Source organism: Hydra vulgaris, chromosome 04, assembly GCF_038396675.1.
Source record: "Hydra vulgaris chromosome 04, alternate assembly HydraT2T_AEP".
Lineage (NCBI taxonomy): Eukaryota > Metazoa > Cnidaria > Hydrozoa > Anthoathecata > Hydridae > Hydra > Hydra vulgaris.
Genome location: NC_088923.1, coordinates 7,771,360 through 7,784,297, shown reverse-complemented (window position 1 = coordinate 7,784,297; position 12,938 = coordinate 7,771,360). Strand labels below are relative to the sequence as shown.

Sequence of the window (12,938 nt, the reverse complement as noted above, 5' to 3'; positions counted from 1 at the left end):
AAAGAAATTTTGTAAACTAATTTGTCTTTTTATTTCATTTTTATTTATTAATTTATTAAGTTTGTAGATGTGTTTATATAGATTCATCTTGTTATTATTGTAAAGTTATATTAATAAATAGTAGTACGTTATTATATCTCTCATTTAGGGTTATTATATTTCTTACCATATATACACAAAAGGAAGACACATTTATTTACTAAAAACTGATGGGTGTAACATGTATGTACCTTTTCAAAATTTGAGCATGGTTCCTGTTCGCCAAAAAGGCAAATTTAATCTATATAATAATTCTTATCCTTTAAAAACTTTTTTTCTTCCCTTTATTCTGACTCATTCCCAACAAGGCTGCAAGCAACCAGTATTAAGTTGGAAGTTACTAGAAAAAAAGAACAGAGTTATAGAGCAAGGAATCGGTAGATAAAAAGCTCAAAAAGTTGTTGGTTGATGATGGGAGAGAGTTTTAAAGGATTGAAGTGCGGGGGAAAAAAAGACGAATAAAAGTTTTTAGAGTATGCAGTGACAGATGTATTGAACGAATGAGACCTAGCTAAATGACGAGTCAAGCGAGAATGAGTTTTAGATAATAGAACTAGTGATGAAAGTTCCTTTGAGCAGCGACCAAAATAACATTTGTAGAAATGAGGAAGAGATTCAACTTTACAACAATGGAAAATCAAATGCTTAGCAGATAGAGTGGATTTAACTACGTATACAATACATTTTTTGGACCTAGAAAAGAAAGGGTCACTAGAAGGACCAGCTCAAATACGAAAAAAGTAATCTATACAGGTACGAACAAGAGATTTGTAAATGTAGAGAATGGAATCATAAGTAAGAAAATGGCGAGCACGACATAGAGAAGCAATATTAGAGGATGAGTTTAAGAAAACTCAAACAATCTTCAATTTGAACATGTGATTTTTTTTTCTTGTTTATAATATAAATATTTTACAAGTGTTTCAATTATATGTTGTTACATATATAGTTCCATATATACATGAACAGTTACACACATACATATATAGTCATATACTTTTAAATATGCACAGGTTTAAAATAAAAATGCAGATCGGAGCTCAAAGAAATTATAAATGAAATAAATATTATCACAATCTTTGCCTAGAGTCCCTTATAAAAAGATCTTTAGATATAGATATAAAGGTTCTGTTACAATTTTTATTTCTTCGCTACTTTATCTTCATTAACTTATCTTATTTAAACTTGATATATATTAAGTATAAATAAAATAAGCTAATGAATATATATTTTAATCACTATCACTGTACTGAAAAAAATTGTTCTAAAATTTCCATATAATTGGTCCTCGGTATGTTATACTCTACTTTTTATATTAGTTTCCAAGGTAGTTTAGAAGTCAATAGTTCATTAGATCTTAAATAATAATTATTTATTTCAATTTTTCCTAATTTTTAAAGACTATTAAAATGATTAAATATAAAGATCATCTGTTGAAATATATTAGTTCACATACATTCTTCATCCCTTTCTTATCCTTCATTAGAGGTTCTTCATGTTTGAATCTGTTACATCCACGAATAATTCTGCTAGCTAATTTTTTGAGTATGTATTTAAGTTATGACGGTTGTGTAGTCCAAGAGATCTTAGCATAGTTAATGTAGTAAGGAATTAAGCTAAAGTATATTAATTTTAGATTTTTGGAATTGCTTTTTTTTGTTAAGTGCGGCCTAACTCAGTACATCATGCCAATCGTTTTGCTTATTTTTGATTCAATAAACTTTATGTGAGGCAGCCAAAATTGATTTTCATTAATAACAGCACCTACCCAGCAAACATTGTTTTAGTGGATTTGTAGTGGACCTATATAGGCATTTTTTAGCGTTTCATTGGAGTATCGCTCATCGGTTACTTAGTGGAACATTAGTGGCAGCCGCTATAAATAGCAAGCCGATAATTTTTCGACATGTTAATAGTGACTACTCATCAGCTAGCCATTTTCGGCGGCTACCCCTAATGGTCCACTAAGTAACCGATGAGCAAATCTACAGCGGTCCGTTCAGCATGCCTATATAGGTCCACTGAAATTCCACAATAGAATGCTGGATAGGAACTTTATAGATTCTTATTTTTTTATTTTTTTAATATTAGATCAGGTAACTTAGGTGGTAAATTTTCTTCTTGTGATTTTTTATGAAATAATGTATACTGAGAATTTACATTAAATGACAAGTGTTTGTTTCAAACTAGTTGTTTACATTTGCTCCAGTTTTATGTTCATATAACATATAACATTATAGTATAACTATTATTAGTTTTATGCTCATATCGACATATAAGTGGCTAATATTATAAAATAACTGTTGAACATAAATAGTTTGGTATCATTAGCATACATAATTGAGTTAAATTTTTCAGTTACAAAGTCACTTATATAGATTAAAAGTATAAGCGGATCAAACGTTGGTTTAATTGACTACTTAAGGAGTGATGCAATTTAGGTGGTTCATTAATGAAAAACTAGTTTGATTTAAACGATGTTTTTGTTTCAACCTGTTTAGACTAATAAAGAGTGATAACTATTTTGTTTTACTATGAGGTGAGAATCTTTTAGCAACTCACTTCTAACAATATAAACGTTGATGTATTTATAAATCTTGTAAATAACACTTTCAGAATTAATAGTCATTTGATCTACATTTACATATGTGCAAAGCAACTAACACCAACAAGATTTGCGAAATCATTTTTCATATGGGAAAACACATAATACCGCCTAATTATTTGCAATCAACTCCAAAATTTGTATAGCAATTACCAGTAAAAGAAATCTATTTTTGAAGAAATTCTTTTTTAATCAAGATGTCTTTTTAATTACAGTTGCTGTTGTAATAGCAAGTTTATTTGAAGTATTTTAGTCATCCAACACTTTAGGCTGCGGACCACCCTTTATTTTTTTTTAAAGTAACGAAAAACAAAAGGAAATAGCATTATGGCTCCATGGCTACTGTCATCAGTACTATTCCAATTTTTATTCCTTGTTCTTTTACATCTTTCAGCACAGATTGGATCGCATTTCTTTTATATCTTTCACCATAGAATGTAAGCATTTGCTGCAACTTTAAATGTTGTAGCAAATAATTACATTTTTACTAACTCAAAATCTGGAAATATTTTTACAAGCTATAGTGATGTTTAACTGCTAGTGATGTTTAACTGCTATAGTGATGTTTAACTTTACTAGCTATAATGATGTTTAACTGTATGAAACGCAAAACTAGCTTAAGCAGTTGCAGCTTGATGCTCTGATTTCGAGTTAGCTGTGCAAAAAATGTCATTTACTAAATGTGTCTTTTGATTGGTTTTTTGAGCTTGAACTATTTGAAATACTTATTTAAATGAGCATCAGGATCTTTGCAACCTTTGCTTGCTACACAAACAAATGTGTTATGCTTTTATTTTTTGTTTACAGTTAGGACACTAAGTCTCATATTAATTTCATCTTTTTTTTGAAAAATTTGTTTTGAAAAAAAAAGATTTTTACAAGCCTACGGACAGTCATCTATAGGCATTTGATAAATACGTCTCTACGTATTGATCTTAAAAGTTATAAGTATATATATATATATATATATATATATATATATATATATATATATATATATATATATATATATATATATATATATATATATATATATATATATATATATATATATATATATATATATATACGTATATATTTTTTAGCTTTTTAAACATTTTTTAAATATGCTGTTTAAGCTGTTATAACGTTTATGTACAGGCAAAATTTTTAGTTAACGGGTGGCCCAAGATAAATGGCATAGGTAGTACTTTGATTATAACTTTGTTATATTTTTAGCTAGAACAGTGAATTTTTTTTTAAAGATTTATTATTAAATTCTCTATTAATCTGTCTTGATGGCTTTGTTTTATGGTTTTTAATTTTATTTGTAGTTAATGAAATCTAAAGATTTGCAAAAGCTTGTACTTTCTAAATACCAAAATGGTGATGGTCCATCAAAAATGTTTGCTGATCTTAAGGGTGTTATTGGGTTTCGTCCAATAAATTGATGGTGTCAAATGATAAGAGAGACAGGCTCTATTGAAATGTCCATCAGGTGGTTCAAGATCAGTTCGAACAAATGCAAACATTCAAAAAATCAGAAGTCGTCTGAAACTTGAAAAGAGGATTTCATCTCGAAAATTAGCTAATGAACTCAATATCTCAAGAACCAGTGTTTAAAGAATACTTCAAAAGGATCTCAATTTGCAGGCATACAAACACAGAGTTGAATCTCAAAACAAATGGTCAATAAGTCAAGAGAATCAAATTTGCAAATTGGATATAAATCCATTTTTGAAAAGAAAAAACACTAAAAATTATGTTTTCAGTTGAAAATTTTTTTGATTTAAATGGTATGTACAATGCCCAAAATGATCGCATATGGTCCACTAATCGTAATGAAGCTGATAAAGATGGTGGTATTAAACAGAAACAAAAATTTCCTCAAAAGGTAATGGTTTGGTTGGGAGCTTTTTCAAAAGGTGTTACACCACTGGTTATTTTGGACAAAGATACAGTAAACCATGACTGGTATATAAAAAAAGTGTTGCCAGTGGCCTTGAAATATGGAAGCGAGATGTTTGGTGATAATCGGACATTTCAACAAGATGAAGAAACCTCACACATGCATCATTTAACTCAACAATGGTGTCATGATAATTTTCCTGCTTTTATTGACAAAAACCACTGGCCCCCAAATTCCACCGATCTCAATCCTTTAGATTACTCAATATGGGATGAACTCGTTCACCAAACAAAATGGAATAAAATTAAATCAAAATTAACATTAACACAAGAAATTAAACGAGCTGTAAAAAACATTAGAGTAAATGTAGCTTTAGAAAGTTGCACTAGTCGGACCAATCGCTTATATCGTATATCAAAAAATAATGGAGACTATTTACATTAAATAAATAATATCATTTTGTAGAGAATTTAATATTAAATCATTTAAAAAAAAATTCACTTTTCTAGCTTAAAAAATAACAAAGTTATAATAAAAATACTATCTATGCCATTAATCTTGGGCCACCCGTTAATTAGTAAGTTTTGCTGTAACTGTTAAGGTTACTGTTAAGTTGTAATTGGTTTGGTAAGCCAGTGAGTATGCCTTTGATAATAATGCGGCAGCTTAATCAATTGATTGTTGTTTGTCCAAAAGTTGAATCTTGCTTTAAAGTTGTAAACTGAGGACAAATCCACAAGTACTGAAGGCATTGAACTCCATAGTTTAGCAAATTTGTTCTAAAAAAGCTATATCCTAATAGATTTTTGTTGTTTCTCTGTATCATTTGAAACAGTGTTACAAAGAGTGTTGACCTCTTACTTGACTTTTGATAATCTTTATGTCGTTTTCTGTTTTATTCATTTTGCTCATGATTTTATATAGTTGCGTCATATTTTCCCTTTCTCTTCGTCTAGCCGGAGAGTGTCTTCCTACTAGAACTTTTAAACGGTCTTCATAACATAATCACCGAATGCTAAACTCTTTTATTTTCTTTACAGTCACTTTTTAAGTATGGGACCAAACTGATACTGAAAACTCTAAAAGAGGGAGGATAAAAGTCACATATAGTAATTTTTCGTATTTGGCAATCCAATATAACAAAAGCTTTCTTCACACGACCCAACATTCTATTTGCATCACTTGTTGCAGAAATCACTTGATCCTTCCACTTGAGATTTTTCAAAAAAATAACTATTAAATCTTTTGTTAATTCTGAATTGGACCATTCAAGTAACTTTATATTATTAATATAGCGAGGATTCCTCTTATTGTTTAATACATAGTGTATAATTACGCATTTTTGGACATTAAATCCAAAAAGCCTGTCTTCTGTCTATTTAAATGTTACGTTTAAATCTTTCTGTAAATTTGAGGTAATTTTCTCTGAGATCACCTTGGATAGAATCTTGGTATCATCAGCAAACAGTTTGCATATATTGACTAACTTGTCTGGTAGATCATTAATATATAGAATAAGTATCAAACGTCCGATAAGAGAGCCTTGTAGCATGCCCTTAAAAATTTCAAGCCACTCAGAAACAATTTCACAAAAAACATTCTTTTTTACAATTTTTTTATCTTTTTTCAAACTAAATCCTGAATACCATACGGATTTAATTTTGCTAAAAGTGTCTTGTGCAGGGCCTCCAAGATAGGATGAGGGAGGGGAGGGGGGGGGCGAAAAAAACAGCTTGTCCCGGGCCGCAGATATCTAAGGAGCGCCAAATGAAAAGAAGGTACTAAAAAAAAAAAGGCTCTTCATTTGGCGGCCCAGGTCTTGTGCTAATTCTATCAATACTACATCAACAGATGCAAACCATTGCAAATGCAAGAAGTAATAAAGTCTAGAGTTTCTAACAAATTTGGTGTAAGATTTCCATTTCACAGTTTCATGTTGTTGTAAAAATATGTTTCAATTTTTTTCTTTATTTTTTTTTTTAATTTTATTTTTAGGTGCCCCAAGAAGTCCTAATGGTCTTGTCACAGAGCACCGTGGAATTGCATTTAACCGGGAAGTTCACGCCTCCTTCCTTACCGTGACGCGAAAATTTGTCCAGAGCTCGTTTCAAGCCTGGATCTCCTGCTTATAAAGCAAGCGCTCTAACCACTGCGCCACGGCCGCACAAATAAATATTATATATTTTATAATAAATTCTAACATTTTGCAGGGAGAAGATGTTAATGAGACAAGGCAATAGTTACTGGTAATAGTTTTGTCTCTTTATTAGATTGGTGTTATGATTGCAGACTTAAACTGAATTGGGATTTGACTGGTCCTAAATGATGCTCTAAAGATAAGAACTAATGGTAAAGCAAACAATATGGCAAAACTTTTGAGGGCTGTTGAACAAAGTTTTTCAGCTCGAGGTGATTTTTTTTGTGATTTGAGTTTTGATGGAACTCAAAACTTATATCATCAAGTTCGATGTCTTAAAATTTAATTGCATTATTTAATTATATCATTTAACTCAAGATTAAATAGCGGGAGACCTTCTTCTTTTTTCAATAGTAAAGAAATTCTGAAAATGTTTATTGAGATGATTTACAATTTCTGTTAGTTCATGGGATAAATCACCATTAGACATTCTTTGGATTATCTTTGGAGTTATACGCTAGTTTCTTTTCAAATAAAAGTCAAGCATTATGTATTTTTTTGGTAACTAAATTACATAGCAGCTTATATTCTGTGTTAAGATTAACATTTCCATTTATGAGGAAAATTTATGTAACTTAAATTTTTTTTACTACTTAATAACAGAGTTTTAGTACTTTGCCTTGGTCTTGCCTAAAGGCCAATAATTAAGGCCTTGGCCTAGAAACTGTTGGCCTTGACCTTGGTCTTGGCCTTGAAAATTTTGACCTTGGCCTTCAAAAAAAAAAACATAAAATTAAAGAAATAAAAGTTTTTATTCTTTATTTTTATGTATTTTTGTTTTCGGCTTTTATATATACAAGTATGTTTTCTTATTGACTTCGTAGAACTTTGTTCATAACTTTCGTTTATTTTCACAACATGTGGTTTTTTGTTACAGCAGCTGTTACCTGTAGTTTTGTTAATAATTGGCCTTAACGTTAGGCAAAAATTTAAGTCTTTGATCTTGAAAATATTTGCGTAGGCCTTGGCCTCGAAACTCTTATTCTTGACTATAAAACTCTTGGCCTTAGCCTTGGCCTTGTCCTTGGCCTCGTAACTATTGGCCTTGGTTTGGCCTTGGCCTTGTAACATTTGGCCTTATTCTTGGCCTTAGCCTTGCTATTTTTGGCCTTGTTGACAACTTTGCCTAATAATTGCTTGATATTATTTTTAATAAAAGGGACTTTAGTTACTTAAGTGTCTATAGTTGGAATAAACAGGTTATGTGCCTCAGCTGTATTGTAAATTAACTTGTTTTAAATGTCCTCCACAGACTTTATTTTATATAACTTCAAGCAATATTAAACATATGATCAGAAATTTTACTAAAATCAACTTTGCTAAATAGAAACTTACAATTACTATGAGCTAATCTGCTGATATTATTTTTCAAGTAAAAATTAAAAAAAATAAACCTATGACCTTTAGTTATGTTACCAAGCATAAAACTTGAGTCAGCACCATATACACAAGCAGATTCAGTTGTGAGTATTAAGTCTAGTATATTTTGACAGCCGCTAAAAAAGGCTAGAGTATGGCTTGCCGCTATGACATACTAAAAAGTTATCACTATAACAAAAATTTTCTTTGACTAATATAAGTTAATAATATAAGTTATGTAGTCAATGTTGTTGAATGTCAATATTGAAAGCCAATAAACCGCTCAAAATGTCTATATAGAATCACTGCGAGTTTGCAACAAAAATGTTTCCTAATCAATCGACAATAACCAAATGCTGAATTGTAAATGGTATTACTAAATCTCTACATCTATCTAGATAAAAATTGATTGCTAGCCGTGAATAAATCAATGGTCCTGCGTTTTTAAAAAAGTAACGGCAGATTTGAAACATTTTTTTAAATACAAATTTTTGTGTTGATTCAGATTATGTTGATTATGCTAATGTATGTAATAAAAAGAACATAAAATAAATTTTATAGGCATATAACGTGTGTAACAATTTTTAAAAATTTTCATCAGCTTTTATAGGCATATAACGTGTGTAACAATTTTTAAAAATTTTCATCAACTTTTATAGGCATATAACGTGTGTAACAAAAAGTGAAAAAAACTGAACGGCGAAACAATCACTCACTTGCAAGTATTGTAATACAGATCTATAAAAATTTTTGCTATAAAGAAGTTCCTTGCAGGACGGAAGAATAGAATCTACTCAAATTGCATAAATCTATTGTTAGAACTTGATCCATTTTTTGCAGGTAATGTAATAAAAAAATAAATTAATAACAAATCTATAGTATTTATAATCATGAATATCATTGTTCTTAACTTTCTATTTATAAATATCTTACAGGTTTTCTTATTTTTAAAAGTATTTTAAATATAGCTATAGGTTTGTAGATTTATGTTATCACTTCAAACATTTACTCATGTTATCGCGCGAACTCTTGTAATCTACAGAGGCGATTCGACGAATAAAATGAGGGGGAGGGGGGATTTATCCTTAAAAATTAACGAATGGCTACTTAAAAAAAAAAAGGTCCTTAAAACTAAAATTTACCCCACTGAATTGTGTCATATATCCCCTGCCTCACCGCCACCCCCTTAAAATTGCCTCTGGTAATCTGTAACAAATTAACCGGTAAATTACTTAAATATGCCTTTAAAATTTGCAAGTAAAGAATCTATTTCTGTTATTTTCACATAAATATTTTGAAATTTCATTCAACCACTTATTTTATAGCACGAGTTCCAAATACTTTATTTTTTGGGGTTTCAAAATATTTATACTAAATATATATTTAATAATTAATACTAACTTTCTGTACTTATTAATTTTATTAAAGTTTTGGTAAATATAAAACAACATAGAACTTACCATATTTAATAATTCTACGAGGATTTCCCTCTAAATCGAATACAATTGATGACGAAGCTAAACAAAAAAATTTTAATTATAAAGAAAACCTAATGAAATTAAGTGATTCATGTTTCATCAATTTTTAAAATGAAATTTTCACCTCAATGTAAAAACTTTCCATATATTTAAACTCGTTTTCTTTTTTACTTAAAAAAACTAATTGTAAGTAATACTTGAAATAAAAAATACCTTTAAACCTTTCAGAAAATAAATTATGAATTTAAGGTTTATGCGCTAGCGAGATTTGCGCGCTAAAATACTCAAGCTTTCAATTTAATACTTTATTTTAAATTCTTAAGGTGAATATTTGAATCGCATTCAAAATACTCGTAATACTCAGAAAAAAAGCTAGGACGGAATAGGGAACATTATGAAACGGTTTTGAAAACTCTGATGCTCTTGACTAACTAATGAATTTTTTTGAAAATGCTTTTTGAACATGCTGTATCTTTTTCTGAATTAGGTAATTTTAATTTTTTTTTTTTTTTTTAAATCTATTTTATTAATTAGCAAAATATCTATTCCCGTAATAACTTTTTTTTTTAGTAATGCTTAGTGAAAAAATTTTTAAGACATTTGGGCTCTAATTGCAGGTTTTGGGGAGAGTCTGCAACCCCATTAGCCACGGCAATGACACAAAGTCAAATGAAAAAGATACCGTAAAATATTGAGCAAGTATAATAATATTATTTTAATTTTCATGAAAAATAAAATATTTGATTTGTATTACAATACAGCTCAAAATTCTCAGCAATTAAAAAAAACAATTTAAAAATCTTTATCCGGTAAAAATTTAATTAAAATTTACCTCATTTTACTTAATTCAATATAATATATCAATATTATTACTTTTCCTTTTTTATTTAATTTGTTTACATACTTATTTATTCTATTTGTTTTAAAAATTATGCACTTTTTTTTTAAATTTTAATTTTTTAATTACTCTTTTTTAATTACTCTTTTTTTAATTTTTTTTTATTTTCAAAAGGTTTTTGCTTCTCTGTTCAATAGAATCAAATGTGAAGAAAAAGGATAAAGTAAAATTTATTATTAATTAAATACGTATGGTAAAGGATGATTTTCAAAAAACATATTACTCTCTCAGCACATGAGTAATTCAACATAATTTAAAGTGATAAACTATTGTTTATATTTAAAGGGATGTTAAACAAAGTAGTTCTTATGTCTAAGGTTTCAATTGCTGTTTTTAGTACTGAGATAATTCGCTTTCGCAGTGTTTTAGAAAATTGTCCTAGATAATTCTAGCTTTGATTTGTTTAGTAAATTTTACAAGCGAGCTTGCCAACCAACTTTTTTTTTTGTTCACTAGTTTTAATTTTGGACTACAAAAAATAAAAACATACAAAGAAATGAAAGTTAAAATACTTATAAGAAGTTCTAAAATGCTTACAACTGCTAAAATTTTAAAAATCTTTAATTTTTTAACGAAACACCCAATGTTTATCTATTTATATATATATATATATATATATATATATATATATATATATATATATATATATATATATATATATATATATATATATATATATATATATATATATATATATATATATATATATATATATATATATATATATATACAGTGGTGGCTCAAAAAATTAGAGCCACCCAACATTTTTACAAATTTTCATATACTGAAGCTGATTTTCCCTATATTTTGTAATGAGTTAAATTTACAACTATTTATTTTGGGAATATAGGATATAAATAATAGTAAATGACAAAAATATAGAAGTGTAACGTATATTTAGGAAAATAAATAAGATATACAAAATATTGTACACAAAATCACTAATACTTAGTGTGGCCACCTTTTGCAGCAATTACGGCTTCAACTCTTCTGGTCATACTTTTGATGAGGTTTTGACAATTTTTTTTTATTTCCTCGCTGTGGTGCCAAACATTTATTAATTTTTCAATCAAATCTCTTTTATTTGTTATAAGATTTTTACTTATATCCCTCTTTAACAATTCCCATAAATTTTCTATGGGATTTAGGTCGGGCGAGTTTCCTGGCCAGGGTAATACATGGATTTTTTCAGCCTCTAAAAACTTTCTTACAGTTTTTGCCTTATGGCATGGAGCAGAGTCGTGCTGGAAGGTAAAGTTCCCATTCGGATACCACTCCATCGCTTGAGGAATCATTCTTTCCTTCAAGACTTGGATGTACTGGTCCTGCCGCATTGTATTTTTTACAATGTATAACCTTCCAGTACCCTGGCTACTAATGACTGACCAGACCATAATTTTTAGTGGGTGCTTCACCCTCTCCACAAGACAATCTTCATTACACATTTCATCTGTCCTTCTTCGGACGAAATTAGTTTTATCCATTAGAATTTCTAATGTGGATTCATCTGAGAAGCAAACCTAAAATTTTCAAAATTGGGTTAATATTTTTGATGAAATACTTATATTCTTTTTTTTTAATATGGTATTCGTTTAAATTTTAATGTGTTTATGAAGAGAAACTGAGTACTTACTCTTTCCCAATCATCAGAGGAAAAATGGCGATGATTTTTAGCCCATTGGAGAAGTTTATCCTTCATTGCCTGGGTGAGCCTTGGTTTTTTGGCTGGTCTACAGGCCTTAAACCCCTGCTCCGCCATTCTTCTCTGAAGTGTTGCAAGGGATATTGTTATACCTTTATTGTTTATGATTTCCTTAAGCACTTTTTTCAATTTTTTCCTATTTTCTATCACAATATCCCTTATTTTTCTTTCGGTGCGAGGCGTTGTAATTCGATTTCGTCCACAAATTTTTCTTTTATTCAATTTTAGTGATTGATTATTGTCCAGTTTTCTTTTAATCCTATCGACTGTTGCTCTGGAAACATTCACACACTTGGCAGTTTGCCTGTTGGAATGATTTCCAATCGACAAATATCCTTGAATAAGCCCTAGTTTTGTCGGAGAAATATCTTTCTCTTTGCCCATACCTTAAAAACACCAATTATTTTAAAAAATAGCAAAATTTACCTAAATATGATAAAAAAGTTGTAAAATAATGATAACTTACTTGTAAATAGAATATATAATAAGTGTTGAATAGTAAAATAAACAAATTTTGATGTAAAAATATAAAATCAACAAATAAAAACCGCCAGAAACACAACTATCGCCCAGTACAACACGTGCTAAAATGTGACATCTTCTGCAATAATGCAACTAACTTCACTCTAAACCGCTCAATAGTGTTGTCATTGTAAAAATATGTTCAAAAGTAATTAACAATGCAAAATGACAAAAACTGGACATCCGTATGTATTTTAATTAATTTCACAGTCGAAACTCAAATATTGTCTAAATTTCGAGGTGGCTCTAA

At 29.1% G+C, this 12,938-nt stretch overlaps 1 protein-coding gene across 1 annotated transcript in view; it reads right to left on the bottom strand.

Annotated features, from left to right (window-relative positions):
- Window positions 1–12,938, bottom strand: part of LOC101235790 (uncharacterized) — a 53,791-nt gene that overhangs the window by 24,626 nt on the left and 16,227 nt on the right. The window contains exon 3 of the mRNA XM_065794751.1: window positions 9,549–9,605. Within this exon, the coding sequence (XP_065650823.1) occupies window positions 9,549–9,605 (57 nt within the window). The remainder of the gene's footprint in view (window positions 1–9,548; window positions 9,606–12,938) is intronic.